The following is an 18,765-nucleotide window of genomic DNA, read 5'->3' as shown; positions in this document are numbered from 1 at the left end:
ACCTCACCTTAGATAGGCTGTTAAACCAAAAACGCGTTTGCAAAAACAAAATTTAAAAATGCACCAAGATCCCTGAGTTGATGCCTTAAAAGTGACTTAGAAGACATCTCAGGATATTTTTATAAGATAAAAAATGAGAGTGGCATTGAAATACACTGCCATATGTCACCTTTATCTGTTTAAATTGCAACTTCTGCATATTAGGTTACATCAGCCTTCTTTAAATGACAAATTTTGCACAAGGTCTCTGAAAACTGTTGGTTTGGAAGTAGTTGTATTCTGCTGGTTTAGTATTGTTTTATGACTCGTTTAATGAGTTACTCGATAGTTACAGGTTGTGCTGAATTTTTGTTGCTGCTGTTTTCTTATTTAGCTTGGAAAAAAAGGCACTAAGGGATTGGTTCCCCCTCATTTAGAGGAGGGTTACGAGCCTGTATGCAGCAGCTCTCTGCTCAGCAAAATGATAGCATGGCAATACCAGATCCTTTAGTGAATCTTTAGCAGGAGCAGAAACTGCAGCATGCCCATAAAGCACGTGCTTGCAGAGAGGAGAAATACATAATTCATAGTGAAAAGGTGAACTGAGAGAAAAAGCCCTAGAGAAAAGAAGGCTGAGGGGAGACCTTGTCACTGTCTACAGCTACCTGAAAGGATGTTGTAGCAAGATGGATGTTGGTCTCTTCTCCCAAGTAACAGGCAATTAGGATGAAAGGAAATGGCCTCAGGTTGTGCCAGGGGAGGTTCAGAACTGGGCATCAGGAAAACTATTTTCACCAAAAGGGTTCTCGTGCGCTGGAACAGCTGCCCAGGGAGGTGGTGGAGTCTCCATTCCTGGAGGTATTTTAACAGGCAGGCAGACGAGGTGCTCAGAGAGTCCTACAGGTATGTAAGACTTGATGATCTTAAAGGTCTTCTCCAACCAAATGATTCTATGACTGTAGACTTAGCTTGGAAGACTAACACTGTAGTACCTGCTGTCAGCATGAAACAGTTGTGTTGGCAGGGCTGTAATTTACCTTCCCATGTGCCCAGGCACTCAGCATTCTAAATCTGCTCTCATGTTTTTTGTTGAAGAACGTTCCCGAGCTTCCAGACACTACAGAGCACTCTCGAACTGACCTGTCTCGCGATCTGGCGGCCTTGCACGAGATATGCGTGGCACACTCAGATGAGCTCCGGACGCTCAGCAATGAGCGAGGAGTAATGCAGGTAAGCGACAGAGGCTGATGAACAAGCACAGGCAAACAATCACAGGCACAGCCGAGTTGCTCTTAGAGCACAGTGTGCTGTTATAGTATTTCTGGCTTCTACATTTTTAAGTAGGTGTACTTCACCGGGAGGCTGTTAGCTGTTACTTAAGTCTGTAGTTTTGTTCCTTAGTGTAACAAAACCAAAGAGATGTTTCTGAAGCTTCCTGATGAAGTTTTAGCTTCTAGAGAAAGCTTGAACCCACAGAATTGCTGCCTTCTGACAGGCAATTTGGGTCACAGTCTTAGCATCTTGGGTTTTTTTCACTTGAGAACTAAATTTACTTGTTAGCTTTCTGTTGGTACCTACCACTTCTGCTTCTTGATGTGCGAGTGTGTTTGTACACAGACACAGCAGCCTTGCCTGGCAAACCCTCGTAGTGTGTCCCACTCTTGGCCTCCCCATTAAATGAGAACGCAGCGCAAAGATCCACCGGCGGAGAGGCAGAGTTTGTGATGCTGGTTTAGACTTCCCTTTTGAAGTAGAGTCAGGAAATCAGCTGCTTCCTCTTTTTTGTTGGTTTAAATGTATTTTATACAACCTCGTAGCAGGTCTGACAGGCTAATGCTGAAAACACTTCTCCATCAAGTTTGTTTCATTTCCAGTCCCTAATGTATGGTTTTGCTGATTGTCTCCCTGCAGCATGTTCTTAAGAAGCTTTTGGCCATTACTGAACTGCTTCAACAAAAACAAAACCAGTATTCAGTGTCTAACAACACCAGGTAGCAGCCCTCTACCTGAATTCTGCATGGATCCAACATGCCCAACACGGCAACTCACACCAGTATCACTTTCTTCTTGCTCTTGCCAAAAATAGCACACCGTGTCACATTCCCAGTGATGTGTGAACTATGCAAAAAGAAAACAAAGATCCTGTTGGTGAACGATTGTACCAGCAGCTTTTTTTTAAGCTATCTGTGCAGGACATTTGCACTTTTTTTTCCACTTGGAAACGGTTTTCACAACCTCTGAGCCTTGGTGTACAGTTCACCTTCTGCGAAGAAAATGCTGTGACTGTGTCTTGAACTTTGAAAATTACTTTTCAGCACCTCTGATTGCCAAAGTTTTGCTGTCTCATTAGAAAAGAATTATCAACTGACATGGAAAGAAACACTTTGTTCTGACAGCCACATATAACTGGATAACACTTCTTACTGTAATTTCTGACTGGTTACAATAATTACGACTTTTTGACTGTTTCAACCACTTTAACTTGTATTTACAGTTTCCAGAATTTGATGTTATGGTAGGAACAATCTTTACACTTTTTATACCATGCTGTTTCTCTTGCTGGAATCATGTTGGAAGAGAATATGCAGAATGGGTCTTGTCAGCTTTATTTTTTGATGTGCCATTGATTCAGTCTGAGTAGTTCTTCCATCAGGAACTGTATATCCAGATAAATCACAATGCTTTTGTAAGATGTTTACAACAGTAAATAATTTGAATCCAGTAAATTTATTGATCCTTGTATTGGACATGCATGCGTTCATTAAACCATTTTATAAAATAGGTATTGGTTGGTCTTTTCTGTACTGTAAGCCTGGCATAAATATTATTTTTATAAGTGAAAAATGTTTTTAAAATAAATCAAGCTGCAGATCAACTCTTTATGGAAACTGGCAAACTTTGGCTGCTGTGGAAGTTTTTTTACAGTGTCTGCACATGTGATATACTTCAAAATGTTCGTGGCATGAATCCTCAGAACAGCATTACCCTAATGTGTACATACTGTCTCAGAAAGTACATGTTAAAACGGTTAGAAAAAACTAAAAATAAAGCATGCAGTGGATTTAGAGGGTATTTCAGCATCACTGTTTGTAACTCTTCTGGAAAATGACCTAATAATGAACAAAAGGATGCTGAGATTCACTGACAAGACTGCAGATAATCACATAAATAATTCTGTAAAATGAGAATGGCTGTTACACTATTAGAACAGCTACATTTATTTCCTGTCTGTTGGAACTGACTTTTCCTTTCACTGTCACACTAAATTGTGTAGAGTTTATCCTTGAGTGTCTGTGGCATTATGCCCGTCTGTGAGGTTTGCAGTGGGCTCTTCCTGTGCTGCTCCAGTCTCTCCAGCTGGGACAGCTTCCCTGAAGGCAGGTGCCCAGGTGTGATGGGAACTGCTTTTAGACAGAGGTGATGCTCTTACAGCTTTGTGAGGAGAGACCTGTTTGCAAGGCCTTGCTACTACTTGGTTCTTGCTACTTGAGCTACTGATGTCAAACCTTGTATTAAACTGGACCTTGGAGGAAAAGGTATTTAACAGTTTTTCTGCATTGCTCAGTTCTCTTTCCCTGTGTACCGTTAGGTCACATGAATCACAGTCCATAATGTTTTCATGTGTGCTGAATGCTCTGCTGACAACTTCCAACCTATTCGGAACCGAAGTACATGACTTGAATCATGTTGTCACACTTCTTGATGTAGTTACGAAGTTGTTGTGTAAATGGCGTCACGTTTTCTGAAGTGAACTGGCAATCACTATTCCTCCAAAACTAGTCAGCTTAGTGCACAAGGAGTTGTCAAAACCAGAGTGGCTAAAGCCAGTTATTGTGTAGATTTAGTTGGCTGGTGCAGGGGCTGTAGCTGTTGAAAGCAGACACTTGGAGTCCAACAGATTTAATTATTTCCCCATTACATACAACACAGGGAGATGAGAAAAAAACTAGGAGACTCCCAAAGCTGCACTGAGCTGTGTGTATTGCAGAAATGCTGATGTTCTGAAAGGGTCTGTGAAAAAGAATTAGAACTTGCTCTGGATGTACCTGCTTAGGCAGATTTTAAAAACACTTCTCTCAGTTGCTGCCAGGTAAGTCAGTCACTGAAATGGCTCAGGGATCGCAGCTGTGGTGTAAATCAGAGAAGTATGACTGTTGCTTTCCCTACTGTAAAATACACTGTTGCAGCCTGCTGGTACATTTGAGACGTTTCCAGATACACAGTGTTTTTTAGCTGCCACAGTGACAAGCCTGGGAAGAGGAGAGCATATCCTTCTCCTCTAAAGCACGTATCGGTTTGTTGCCACATCTGTGTCCTGCTTGCATTTATCCATCTCACTAAGTGCCCAGTTTGATGTTGAGTTTAGGACTACAGGATGGCAGGAGCTGAAGCCGCACCTCAGACTGTTCCTGCATGGGAACGCCTCCCTGGGTGACTAATTTCTTAAAGCAAACACTTCTTACTCGTGTTTGTCCTTGAATGGATGAGGGTTTAATGGACACACAACCAATTGTTTAAAACAGTCATCTACTTTATTGCAAAGTAAAACCTGGCAATAAAAGCATTGTGACAAAGAGCAAGGAACCTGTCACAGACAAGTTTGCACAGGACCCTGAACAGTGGCCTTTTTGTGGCAGGATCCAGTCTTCCTTTCACAGTTATGCTCAGTCCAGAAGATCCTCGTCAGTCCGCTCCTCCTAATGAAAACAAAACACAGAGCCTTGAATCATAGAATCATAGAATAACCAGGTTGGAAGAGACCCACCGGATCATGGAATCCAACCGTTCCTATCATACACTAAACCATGTCCCTTAGCACCTCATCCACCCGTGTCTTAAACACCTCCAGGGAAGGTGAATCAACCACCTCCCTGGGCAGCCTCTGCCAGTGCCCAATGACCCTTTCTGTGAAGAATTTTTTCCTAATATTCAGCCTAAACCTCCCCTGGCGGAGCTTGAGGCCATTCCCTCTTCTCCTGTCCCCTGTCACTTGGGAGAAGAGGCCAGCACCCTCCTCTCTACAACCTCCTTTCAGGAAGTTGTAGAGAGCAATGAGGTCTCCCCTCAGCCTCCTCTTCTCCAGGCTAAACACCTCCAGCTCTCTCAGCCGCTCCTCATAAGGCCTGTTCTCCAGCCCCCTCACCAGCTTTGTTGCTCTTCTCTGGACTCGCTCCAGAGCCTCAACATCCTTCTTGTGGTGAGAGGCCCAGCAAGGCACGGATTGGGTTTTACAGTAAGGTGGGCTGGGCAATACACAACTGTGGGCAGAGATGCTCCTGCACGCACTCGCACAGTAACATACGTGAAGAGAACCGTCTGCTGTCGGGGGGGGTTTAAATACCAAGCTTTAACTGAGTGTAAGCGCTGTGCTTGTCCCCATTACATGCCAGGTGGGCATACCTGCCAGGACACCTGCACAGGAGAGGGGACGAGGGACCACGCCTTCCTCGCACACACCATTCCAACAGCCAGGTACAGCTGTCGGTGCAGGTTCACCCATAAGGGCAGCTCAAACTGGAACAAGAAATCATGCACGGCCTGCAGGGAAGTTAGTTACTCAATGAAGTGCAGGTTCATGAAGTTCCAAGCAACACTGCCCAGTGTGCTCCATGACTTGTGCAGGGAAGAAAACAAAAATAAGTTGATCAAGTAAATACAACAGAGGGAAGATTTCATATTCAGCGAATCCCAGAACAGAGGACTGGAAACTTCCTGGGACTCAGCCATTTTTCTTGCTTCTGCAAGCATGCCAGTACATTTACCAAGGACATAAAAACCCCGCACATAGAAAATTACACCCAAAAATCCCTATGCTGTTTGCAACTAGGATTTAGTACTAACAGAAATACTCCACAAACAGAAGTCAAAATATTTTAACTAGCAGTGCCTAAATACTTTACACGACAAGCTAGTTATCCATGCCTAGTTCAACCTTCTGCTCCCTTCCCAGGCAGGGTCAGCTGCAGCTGGTCGCACAGGGTCATCTTCAGTCAGGTAATGAAAACTTTCAATGACAGAGACTCCACAACCTCTCTGGCCAACCTCTGCGACGGTTTGACCCTCCCCACCATGAAAAAAGGATTTTTTTTGTACTCTGATGGAATGTCAAGTTTTTTAGGGTTTTTTTCCATTGCCTCTTGCCCTGTCACTGGGCACCAGTGAGGACAGTGTGGCTCCCTCATCTGCCTAATCTTAACTTCACAGCAGCCCAGTCGTATCAGCAGCCCTTTTTAACCTCCTGGAGGTTAAGCTCATTCTTCTAGAGGTGATCTTGAGTGCTATCATGAAGCACATGCAAGAGAACCAGGTGATCAGGCCCAGTCAACACGAGTTCACAAAAGGCAGGTCTTGCCAAACTAACCTGATCGCCTTCTATGACAAAGTGACTCGGCTGCTGGATGAGGGAAAGGCTGTGGAGGTATCTTCCTGGACTTCAGTAAAGCCTTTGACACAGTTTCTCACAGCATTCTGCTTCAGAAACTGTCACCTCTGGGCTGGACAGGCGCACACTCTCCTGGGTGGAAAACTGGTTGGCTGGAGGGCCCAGAGAGTGGTGGGAAATGGAGTTAACTCCAGCTGGAGGCCAGTGACGAGTGGGGTTCCCCAGGGCTCAGTGCTGGGTCCAGCCCTGTTCAATGTCTTTATCAATGACCTGGATGAAGGCATCGAGTGCACCCTTAGCAAGTTTGTGGATGACACTAAGCTGGGTGGAAGTGTCGATCTGCTGGAGGGTAGGGACGCTCTGCAAAGGGATCTGAACAGGCTGGACCGCTGGGCTGAGACCAATGGCAGGAGGTTTAACAAGGCCAAATGCCGGGTCCTGCGCTTGGGGCACAACAACCCTGTGCAGCTACAGACTAGGAGAAGTCTGTCTAGAAAGCTGCCTGGAGGAGAGGGACCTGGGGGTGTTGGTTGACAGCGACTGAACACGAGCCAGCAGTGGCCCAGGTGGCCAAGAAGGTCAATGGCACCTTGGCCTGTATCAGACACGGCGTGGCCAACAGGTCCAGGGAGGCTGGGGTTGTTTAGCCTGCAGAAGAGGAGGCTGAGGGGAGACCTCATTGCTCTCTACAACTACCTGAAAGGAGGTTATGGAGAGGAGGGTGCTGGCCTCTTCTCCCAAGTGACAGGGAACAGAACAAGAGGGAATGGCCTCAACCTGCACCAGGGGAGGTTTAAGCTGGACATCAGGAAAAAAAAATTCACAGGAAGTGTCATTGGGCACTGGAACAGTCTGCCCTGGGAGGTGGTTGAGTCACCTTCCCTGGAGGTGTTTAAAAGACAAGTGGATGAGGTGCCCAGGGACATGGTTTAATGGCAGACAGGAATGGTTGGACTTGATGACCTAGGAGGTCTTTTCCAACCTAGTGATTCTATGATTCATGATGGACAACCTTTTACTGATATGTGGTGCTTCTTACAGCTTTATTGCCTTGGCAGCTGGGTCATCTTATGCTCAACCAGCACCCTGTGTGTTTCTTCCACCACTTCAAACTGATAAGCTACCCATACCAGTTGGTATTAGCATCTGGTATGAAATCAGGAAACAAAATCTTAGAAGCAGATGAGAACAGATTGTGCACTTCTGTATTACAGCCCGATTACTTAGAGCGGCAAATATTGTCAGTATTGGCTAGCCCCAGGATTAGTGAGGTCTCAAGGTCTGAACTGTATGCACACACTATAAGCTTTTCAAAATTGAAGCACACTTCTCCCTTTCTATTCCAGGCTGCTCCAATCTGCTCCTGCATGTGATGATTACACAGAAATCAAACTATGCCAAGTACAAACCCTTGCAAGTTCATACATACTGGTATTTCAAAAGCCTAAGTTTCAAGAGCTGTTAGATCTGTGCAAGAGCTTATCATGGAATGCTGCAAGCCACATGCATCTATCCAGTTAGTCCACTCCTTTCAAAAAAGGAATTGTGAATATAAATTAATAAGAAACCCTAAATCAGGACTGCCTCAAACCACAGCAGCCTAATAATAAGATCCCCACTGAAGTAAACTGGGGCAGGGAGAGGCCAATCGTCAGAGCTCAGGTGGAGCTGTTCTTCTAGTCATTTGTGAGAAAGCAGAAGTTACAGAAGTGCTAGTTTTAAAGTTACCAGTTTCAATATGGTTTTTAAATCTAGGATCTGGAGTAAACACTAGTCAAAGTTTACAGTAAAGAACAAGTACCATAAAATACGCTTGAGGTTCCACGTTTTGTTAGAACATACTTTCAATGCTTATTATAGTATCTCGTTCAAATAATTTTTTAGATTTTAGTTTGACTCTACAGCATCAACCTACAATGATAATTTGTAACAGCAAGTTTTCTTGAATCTTTAAAAGCCACACATCCAGAATTTTATGTTAAGACTTGGACAGATGACTCTCTCCAGCTGTTAGCAACTCTTTCTAAATGCCACATTTAAGGTATCTTAGACTCCAAGTACTCAGAATCAAGAGAAGTACAGTTAAAAAGGGGTTTTCACCTAACTTTTCCTTATCCAGGGTGTATTCTCTTCCAGTCAATGTTACACCTGAAAGCTCTGAAAAGTGTTCACGTTTGATACGAAGGACTACCTTAGTTCTGTTTTCATTTGCTGAGTCACCCTCCTCAGCCTATCTCCACCTTATTTATACTTGGTCTTATAAATGGAGGTCCTGGCCACCCATAAGGAATTTATGCAAGTCTTACTAGCAAAGTGACTGACGTAGAAATTCAGCCTGGCAGCTGAAGCCAAAGGCAGTAAGTAAGAACAGTTTCAGAAACACTGTCCAGAAGAAAAAACATTGCATGAAACTTCAATGAAAAAAAGCCTGCTTAAGTATGTTTCAGCATACACTCGTTATTTCACCCACACTCTGAGGACTGAATTTCTACCTGTAGAGCCAGGATTTCTCCTGAACCATTTGATTCCTGGCCTTCCAAAACCTCCTTTCATCACAACATTCCAAATCTCAGTTTCCCAGCTATTTCCCCAACTGGTATAATGGAGTTCCATATGCTTCAATGACAAGTACTAAGCTTCATGTTTTTCTGTGGTTGTTCCATAGTGTGCCAGACTTTGAGAGCACAGGAATTAGCAGGAAGGACAGCCTATGTGTTAATTAACAGATGCAGAAGTTGGTATCAGTAGCTGAGGTACTTCTGTCTTGGCAGTTAAGAACAGACAAACAAGTACTAGTACAATATGTTTACTGACCTCATCCACTTTAGATTTCTTTGCGACATATTCATCATCTTCATACCCTTTCCTCTTCTTCCTAACCCCACCACCCAGAAAAAAGTGAAACATTTAGGTATTTTTAAGAGTCAATCTCCTTATCTAGCCACAAGGAAGCTACTGAAGCCTCAACTAGCAGCCTGCTGAAAGCTCACAGTGAGTACTAAAGACAAGAGGGCAGAAAAGAAAAAAAAACAAAGTCCTTTTCCATCCACTTAAACCTTAAGAAAACATTAACACTTTACACAATTCTTACTTTCATCATGTGATTTTTCAAGCACTGGTCTTTCATTACATATGACATCAAGTGGCCAGACCTTACAAGCCACCTGAGATTCCTGCTGTGAGCTACAAAGCAATCAGAATCACAGCTTGCAATGCAAATGTATCACTCAAAGTGCTGCTTTGAGCCTGGGTTCTCGGCTTCCAGTACAGTCACATAGTGAGCATGTGAACAGACATCCTTGTGTATACATTTAAATGTTTTCATTTTCAGTCACTCTCACAGATCAGAGAAAGTTAATGTTTATCTATCAATAAAAAGGCAGAAGTTTAACACAGTAAGAAAGTATCTACTCACGGGTGTGTGTTAAGCGAAAGCTCCGCACTGTGACACTTCTCTAATTTCTGTTTTAGCGCAGCAACCTCTTCAGACCTTGGCAGTTCATATTTCTTTATGAGATTTTTCATGCCTACAGTGGCAACAACACAGCACCAAGTAATTTAAACAATTTCTGCTCTATCTTGTCAATTACACAAACTACTGTTATTGCTTCTCCCTCTTACTTAATCTTCAGCCAACACTTTACCCTCCCTCCCCTCAAAGCAGCAGGACCACAGCATACATTTTCAAGCAGCTTCTACTAGGAAAAAATCCTACACCAAACAAATCAGAACAGCACAGAGAAAATAAACAGAATCCAAGATGGTTTTAAGTGGACACCTCTACGAGGTTTCCAAAGGATCCTATCTAGCTTTTAAACACTCAAGCAACACTACAAGGCAACAAGGAAGGTATTGCAAACAGAAACCTTGCCAAGTAAAATCCCTACATTTGTCTAAGCAAGCATTAGACATTTGAAGTATTATCTCCTCCCAAACTGCTTTCTAAAACACCTTCCCATCCCACACAGACCTCTAACTTTAGAGGATCAAAGATTATGTATGTAAGACTTAACTATAGTTTTACATGCAAGGATGAATTCTAAACAGCACCAAGATATAGCAGAACACAAACACAAAGAACTACCCTGAAACAAGCAGGTAGCTTTCTAGATCTCCTCACTCTAGATCTCCTCAAAGTATGTTATGATAATGTGGAGTACTCAGTATTGCTTGCAAGCTTCAAAGTACACTGGTATTTTTTTGCATTCAGGACTGTATCTCAGTCTTCCAAAAGAAAAAGATTGTTCTCAGTCTTCTTAGGAATGCAAATTAAATTCACAGCTACCTTTTCCTCAACCACTAGCCCTTTTGCAAACCAGTCATTTACAGATGCTTCAAAATTTCCTTCCAGCCAGCGCAAGTGTATAGAAGAGCTGCCTTTGGTTTAAACCTACCTTCCAGAATAATGCAAGTAAAACACAAGTAATCCCAGCATTCTCTTTGCATCTCAGGAATGGAAACATGAAGACTGGATTTGCTAATGGAAAAAGCATCTGAAGTTTTATAAATTCAATTTCCATTGAAGTTGTAGACTCTGGTGACTGGCATGGCATATACGCTGCTACAGTCAGCTTAGTGAAAGGACTGGGTTTTTAATACTATCACTCTCCTATTTTAAATGTGTGCACCAGCATAAAGCATTAAATAACTGGCCATGTACTGGATCAGTTATTCAGTATCCAGGCCTTTTCGTTTAATTAAAAAAAGGTAATAACCAGTGTACCACACTCCCACTTATCTCAGCCAAATCATGCTAGCATTCTTGGTATTTTACATATACATATCTATTTTTATATATATGTGTGTGTATTCTCACACTAGTGAATCCAAACATCTTTTGAAACATCTTTATAGCTTCAAAACAATAGTAAAATATAAATCCTGCCATTATCACTTAACATTAATAAATTAGCTCAGAACAGGTACCCTCTGGTGGCAGCAGAAGTTACATGCAGGCTTGTGCCTGAAGCTGTTATTAAGACAGTGACTGAAGAAAGTCATTTCACCCTAACTTACCAAACCCATTATCTAGTTCCTAAAATAGATGTCTCACTGCAGAGCCAGTTGCTAGCACTTAACTGACTATAGCACTGATGTTCTGAGAAGAATCAGGCCCTTTGCCTTTTAATTTCATCCATTCATATCAGAGGAAAGTCGAAGTGTTTCCTCACATGCTGTAGTTCATTCCAGTGCCTGTGTTCTACTTACCTTAGCACAACCAACTAAAGCACAACTTTCTGTGTTAAGCTTTTATGGTTTGCAAAAAGCCATTTTTCTTCCTTTAGAAATATTGTTAATCATCTTTTTCCAAAGTTTACTTACATTTCATATCATCTAGTAGCTTGGCTAAGGTTGTTCGGTCTTCTTTCAGCATAAGACTTTCTGATAAATAACTACAGAGAGACATGGAAGAGTAAGTTCTTCAAATAAGGTGCCATAACGAGTAGTTAATAAAATGTGTATTTATCATTTACATCTGCTAGAACTTTGTGATTAGACTTAGTAAAAACAATATGGTTACCCAAGCATGATAAAGTGATAAAAAAGCAAATCTGTCACTTTTAACATTCTTCTTCTGAAAGAATGCGACAGAAGTACACCCCAGCCATCTAAAGAACCCAGGTTCCAATACTGCAGAATTAAACATTTGTAAATGAGCCTCGATCAGCTAAGCCAATTTATGATAAGATTCTATGAACTATTATACAAACATAACACTGCGCAGTATAACTGCTGGAAAAGCAAATACTACAGAAGAAAAGTCAGATAGCAAATACTCAGCAAAGCCTGCAAGATGGGATTGCTTCTTGTGGCAGCTGAAAGCAAATCCTAAATGCTGTCTTGCGGAGTCTCTCAGTCCTTTCCTCTTCCCTCAGAGATTAAAGCTTCCTTTAAGAGCTTTAACACATATACATACCACCTGGGTAAACACCAACACGTAAGCAACAGTCCTCATGAAGATCCACAACAATCAAGTAGTTTTATCCCTTCCTGGGAAGTGCACTTAAGGATAAATTACAGAAATCCAAAGAGTCCAAAGCACACCAGCCTCCTTAGGCTATATTAACTTCAATCACAACAGTCACGGCAGTTATCAGGTTATAGCTCCCAGACTGAGGCACCAGCCACCAGAAGATGGCAATTACTATAAGCCAAGAGCTGCTCTGGCGGCATCACTGCTCATGTAGAAATCAAATTTAACTGTATTGCACTCAACCTTGTGCTGATACCACCACTGAAGACTAACGTGGAGCCACTTGTCTACCAGAGCACAGTGGCACCCACTTTTTCCTGAAGCTCTTAAGTTTTTCCAAGACTGATGTAAACACTGACAACATGGGAGTAACAGGTTTTTCACCTTCCATTTTCCATCCCACCTCTGCAGCTTCCCAGCTGCTCACAGCTCCAAAAGACCTGAGCTGCAGCATTAGCTTCTCTTTTGCCCAGCACTAAAGATCTTGCATAGAGCAATAAATAACAAGGTTACAGCAACAGTACAGCACAAACAGGTGACAGGGACTTAAGTTCTTCATGAATACACAAAGATAAAAGTTCACACACCTTGATTCACATACTATCTACAAATTATTTACAAAAAGCATGCCTTTCTGAAGTTTGGCACAACTAGTACAGACAAATTTCAAGTTATAATAAGCACTCGAATGCCTTCACACTGTTCTGTGAGGGCAGCAAACTCTGTAGAGGATAATCCCGCACCGTCATATTATTTTAGAACAAGAGAGATTTGAGATTCATGTAAAGCCTCTTTAAAAAGAACTGCTTGCATCTACCATCTGCCCATGTACCTGTTGGCACTACACTCTAGATGCAAAATGCTCATGTGGAGCACCATGTGATGAAAAGACAGAATCATAGAACTGCTTGGCTGGAAGACATAGAATCCAACTATACCTGTCCACAAATAAGCCACATCACAGAGCACTTCACCTACCCATCTCGTTAAGACCTCCAGGGATGGTGACTCAACCACTGCCCTGGGCAGCCATTCCAGTGCCTGAGAACCCTTTCATGAATACATTTTTTCTAATATCCAATCCAAACCACCCTTGCTGCTTTTTGAGGCCATTTCTTCTTGTCCTATCACCTGTCATCCACCTTGCTACAAACTCCTTTCAGGCAGTTGTAGACAGTGACAAGGTCTCCTCTCGGCTAAACAAGCCCATTTCCCTCAGCCACCTCTGATAACTCTTGTTCTCCAGCCCCTTCACCAGCTTCACTGCCCTTCTCTGGGCGCACTCCAGCCCCTCAATGTCACTGTAGTGAGGGGCCCAAAACTGACACAGGATCTGAGATGCAGCCTAAACAATGCTGAGTACAGGAGCACAATCACTTCCCTGGTCAGCACTCCAGGTAGACACTTAAAACAACTACCTCAGCTGATTTTCTGCAGAACAAGGAGCATGTGTTGTCCTTAAAAAAAACCAAACTCAACCATGCATTTCAGCAATAACAGAATGCTCGATAATGCCTTTGTAAACACCAGTAGCTATATGATTTAAAACAGCACCTTATCTTTACCCCACTTCAACAGAAACTGAGAAGTTGTACCAGCCAAATACAGCACTTGGTCCCCATGTGCCTCACAGGTACCAGTTTAGTGCAATTGCATTTGATTCTGTAACCTTGTTACCTTAAAGAAAAAGTAATTTAGAATTCTAAGTAATTCTTCAGGTGTTTCAAACTCTCAGTTTATAATATACTTATTATTTTCTTCACAGCAATCTTCAAGATGAGTTTGAAAATCATGTTCTGTTTCAATTAGGGCAAAGTTGTCAGTTTGAATTTGTTTTTTCTTATTACAAAGGATAACGAAAACTAGACACGATCTACTCAGATTTATCATCTACCTCTTGAAAATGGGGGAAAAAAAAAAACCCACCAGAACAGTTTTGGTTCAGTTTTGAAACCTAAAGGGCATACCTGAGCATTAACAATCAGTAAATACACACTTCTACTTATTAAAAATGCCTAGAACAAAACCATTTTATGCAACAGGCAAGTAAATCATACCTATAACAAAAAAGAAAAGACTACCTTTCCATATTAATTCCTGCTCTTGAACCACTAGATAATATGGCAGCGAGAGCTATCTGTGAGGGAGTAAACAGCAGATATGCATCTGTCAGAGACACTCGATTGAGGAAGTCATCAGCTGTTTTTCTCAAACCTTCAGGATTTTCCAGCACTGGATAGCGAGTCTGAAAAATAAGTATTTAGAAAAGTAAGTAGCTGTTCATCTTCTGGTTCATGACACACAATTCAACAGTATTTTTAAAGCTAAAAAGTATCAGGCCATCTTCTTATTCCAAAGGTAACCTAACATGGTTAAAGGTCACAACTACACCAGCTTCCTTTCAGATATCTGCCTATCACTTTAGGAACTAGGTCTTTTAAGGTCACAGGCACAAAAAGAAATAGAGCTTTCTAACACAGCCCACATCAGATTAATGCTACAATAGCATACGGAGTACACAGCACATAAAACAAACCTTCAGATCTATTAAAAATCCCTCAAATGGCCTGTAAGGATTGTGGACGATAAGGTGGAAGTTCAGTTGCTGAATAAGCAGCAGTTCATACTCCAGTATTTGTTCAAGAACTTTTTCCTGTCCAAAAGGGCTTTCTCGAAGGTTACCAACGAACTGTGCACTGGACACGTTGAATTCATCCACTTTACAGGCTAAAAATGCACATGTGAGCCTGGAGAAGGGGAAAAAAAGTCAACAATTGGCATATGCAGCAACTATCTTATTATCAACAGTTTGGAAAATTTCTATCTTCAAAACCATGTTCTGAACATAGCAGTTTTTTCCACATGGAAACTGGAAGTGACCAGTGCTTTGTCTTTACTCACATCTAAGCTCTCAAGTTTCCTTTCTCATGTTTTCAAGTCATTACAGACATAAAGATAACACTTCTAATGTTCTGCTTGACAGAATAACTCAAGAGGTATTCATAACTCACATTATTATTCGAGGATGATACTCCATCACCGAGTTATTGAGGTAAAAGCGCTTGAAATACATGCAAGCTGTTCCCTAAATTAAAAAAAAAAAAAGGCAGGGAAAATTAAGTACAGAAACAAAAATGGATTAAGAAAATTAATTTAAAAAATAGCATCACAAAACAGAGCAGGAACATTCAAATATATACTGCAGGCCGACATGATATACAATGGCACTAATATGCACACAATGCCATGTCATTAAATATTTCTAAGTCTGACACATTTACACCTGCAAATGCCTTACAAAATGGCAGTTTGATTATCTTTTCAGATGTTCTTAGATAAGATGAAGAAGTGGTCAAAAATACCTTACAGAGAAAAATCTGATATTTAAATGAAATTTAAAAACAAAAAAGACTGAAAAAATTATCCTGGAAGTTGCGAGTAATCCATGCCAAGACATCCAACGTCTTTAATCAGTAAAATTCCCAATACATTTAAAATCCATGCTTCTCCATCTGTCTGTAGTAAATGCCAAATTTCCAAGTTGATCTGAACACCATCAGCACAAAAGCAGATGTCTTAAAATCTCCGTTCTTGGCCAATTTGACCCAGTGCACACACTCAATAGAGGGCACTGCTAAAATACCAGGTCTGTCTCCACACAGCATGCAATGTCAGCCACTGCTACGTTTCACATGTTCATCTTCGTTACTCACCACACCTGCCAGAAAAAGGGAGGATTGACAGGTGACAATTACACATCTAAATGGCTAGATGACAAAAGAACCACGATTTCATTCCATGTGTAAGCTGTAAATCTTTACTTTTTCCCTTTGAAATCCATTCTTCTGCATTCAAGAGAAATAAGTTCAAAGACAGACTTTTTTTTCCTTTGTAGATTTAGTAGTAGTTTACTGCCAGTACAGGTACTTGACTCAACTTGTTTTGAGGTCAGACAAGAACCAATGCTTGAGGGTCAATGGGACCAGACAGCCCAGCTACGGGGCTGTCTTCTTCAGGTACAGCAAGGTCGTTTCACTGTATCATCAATCCACAAATCTCTAAGTTTGTTTCTAGTCTTTGCTTAAGGGAGAGGAAAGAAACAATCAAAAGTCATCTATGCAAGTTTAAGAGCCATAGGAAACAGATTACATTAAGGAAGAAAGAAGAAAGGAAGAAAGGAGTTTGGTTCAGGAGAGACGTCATAGCAGCCTTCCAGCAATGAAAGGGGACTGCAGAAAAGCTGGGGAGGGGCTCTTTATCAGGGACTGCAGGGACAGGACAAGGCACAATGGTTTTAAGCTGAAAGAAGGGAGATTTAGGCACTGGGAAAATACTTTTTCCCTGTGAGGGTGGTGAGGCACTGGCATTGGTTGGCCAGAGGAGCTGTCGATACCCCCTTCCTGGAGGTGTTCAATGGGGCTTTGAGCAACCTGATCCAGTGGGAGGTATCCCTGCCTATGGCAGGGGCATTGGAACTGGATGGGCTTTAATGTTCCTTCCAACCCAAACCGTTCTATGATTCCATAAGAACTTTTGCATTTTGAAACGACTGCACTGCCCAGTACACAGACAGAGGTCTGAAACATGGACTGCAGCATTGGGAAACACAAACCTCAAGACACCTTTCTCTTCAGAGTGTGGGTAAGTAAGGGAAGGCAGAAGGGGCATAGAGCAGTCTGAAACATGGACTGCAGCAACAAAAGACTAACACCTCAAGATACCAGAGCCATGAAGAGAAAGACAAGTGAGAGAAGACAGAAGAAGCATGCTCTGAAGAGAAGAGTAAGCAAAGGAAGGCACAGGGGGAGTGGAGCAATCTGAAACATGGATTGCAGCACTGGAAGACACAAACCTGAAGATACCCAAGCTCTGAAGAGCCAGGCAAGCCAGGGGAACTAAAAGCGGCATAGGTGGATGCCACAGCTGGCAGGCCTGTTGCTTACCACCACTGATCTTGGCATGGTTGGCTTGAAGACTGTACAGAAGTCCACCAGACGCTTCTCATAGTACTTGCATATTGCCAGCTCCTCATGGGGCTCCAGAAGGGCAAGGTCGGTCTGCTGGACCTTGACAGAGAGATAGATTGCAGCATTCCAGTACCTGAAGGGAGCCTACAGGAAGACTGGGGAGGGACTTTCTACAAGGGTATGGAGTGACAGGATGAAGGGAAATGTCTTTAAATAGGAAGGGGGAAGACTGAGATTAGACATTAGGAAGAAATTCTTCATGATGAGGGTGGCTAAGCCCCGGAGAAGGCTGGCTAGAGATGCGCCCTCCCTAGAGGTGCTCAAGGCCAGGCTGGATGGGGCTTTGAGCAGCCTGGTCCAGCGGGAGGTGTCCCTGCCCACGGCAGCGGGGCTGGAACCGGATGGGCTCTAAGGTCCCTTCCAACGCAAACCACCCTGCGATTCTAACGCCGCTCCCCTACGCTCCCCACCTCCCTTCCCCTCAGGGGCGGAGAGGCCGCCCCTCCCGGGTCTCTCAGAATCCACACCTTCCCGCGGAACTTGCGGTTGGCCTCGGCCCGCCACCGGCTCAGCTGCTCCTCGCTGCGGAACGTCCAGAACCGCTTCTGCGTGCTGCTGTGGAACATGTCGCCACCAACGCCGCGACACGCGCCCCGCGCGCTTTACGGCGGCACCGGCCGCGCTGTCTCTCGCGGGGCATGCCGGGAGTTGTAGTTCAGAGCGGGAGGGTATGGCTAGACCCGTCGTTCCAGCGCGGGGCATGCCGGGAGTTGTAGTTCATGGCTGCAGGGTCTCTAGCGTTGGGAGTCGGGCGCGCGAGGCATGCCGGGAGTTGTAGTTCAGTGTTTTCCCCAGACACTGTGACACCTTGTGTTCAGCATGATCTCTTCTCCTGTAATCGCCTCTGTTTGCAGCCTGCTGCCCAGGGAGGGGCTTGAGTCCCCTTCCCTGGAGGTGTTTAAGGCATGGGTGGACGAGGTGCTAAGGGACATGGTTTAGTGATTGATGGGAATGGTTGGACTCGATGATCCGGTGGGTCTCTTCCAACCTGCTTATTCTATGATTCTATGATTCCAAAGCTCCAAATTAGCAAGAGATTTGTGAAGTTCATAACAACATTTAAATTAGTCCTCGGAAAGGAATAGAATATGCATGAGGTTTCTGGGAAAATGCATAGACTGGCCTGTAAGTGGGAAATGTATTCTGTCCCCAGCTCTTGTCTCACTCACTGCACATGATTGATGGAGATCACTCCCTTGTGTTACTCAGGATGGATAAAGAATGTTTGCTTTCTAAAACTTAAAAACAAGTCTTAGAAACTTGATCTGTAGGCATTTTAGGTATCAGGAACAGTGGGAACACAGCAGGGAGCTGGGGCCCTCCTCCTGGATGCAAACCACCACATAGAAACACCACCAATCTGCCACTGCAGGCTTTCATGGCATAAAAGACTCGTTTGTAAG

The 18,765-nt window shown here is 43.1% G+C and overlaps 2 protein-coding genes across 4 annotated transcripts in view; one reads left to right on the top strand and one right to left on the bottom strand.

Annotated features, from left to right (window-relative positions):
• Window positions 1–2,898, top strand: part of RASA1 (RAS p21 protein activator 1) — a 63,815-nt gene extending 60,917 nt beyond the window's left edge. Inside the window, exons 24-25 of the mRNA XM_069880009.1 lie at window positions 1,075–1,209; window positions 1,891–2,898. Of these exons, the coding sequence (XP_069736110.1) occupies window positions 1,075–1,209; window positions 1,891–1,974 (219 nt within the window). The 3' untranslated portion in view covers window positions 1,975–2,898. The remainder of the gene's footprint in view (window positions 1–1,074; window positions 1,210–1,890) is intronic.
• Window positions 1–17,962, bottom strand: part of CCNH (cyclin H) — a 264,197-nt gene extending 246,235 nt beyond the window's left edge. For 2 of the 3 annotated variants that reach the window (XM_069880012.1, XM_069880013.1), the window contains exons 1-7: window positions 17,830–17,962; window positions 17,279–17,401; window positions 15,347–15,420; window positions 14,872–15,082; window positions 14,417–14,580; window positions 11,684–11,754; window positions 9,773–9,888 (exon numbers count right to left, since the gene is read on the bottom strand). In XM_069880012.1, the coding sequence (XP_069736113.1) occupies window positions 9,773–9,888; window positions 11,684–11,754; window positions 14,417–14,580; window positions 14,872–15,082; window positions 15,347–15,420; window positions 17,279–17,401; window positions 17,830–17,928 (858 nt within the window). In that variant the 5' untranslated portion in view covers window positions 17,929–17,962. Of the gene's footprint in view, window positions 1–4,514; window positions 4,677–9,175; window positions 9,237–9,772; window positions 9,889–11,683; window positions 11,755–14,416; window positions 14,581–14,871; window positions 15,083–15,346; window positions 15,421–17,278; window positions 17,402–17,829 lie in introns of those variants that run through there. The other variant, XM_069880011.1, reaches the window with a different exon arrangement.
• Window positions 17,963–18,765: the final 803 nt, after the last annotated feature.

Source organism: Phaenicophaeus curvirostris, chromosome Z (genome assembly GCF_032191515.1).
Source record: "Phaenicophaeus curvirostris isolate KB17595 chromosome Z, BPBGC_Pcur_1.0, whole genome shotgun sequence".
NCBI lineage: Eukaryota > Metazoa > Chordata > Aves > Cuculiformes > Cuculidae > Phaenicophaeus > Phaenicophaeus curvirostris.
This window is presented reverse-complemented; position numbering and strand designations above follow the sequence as displayed.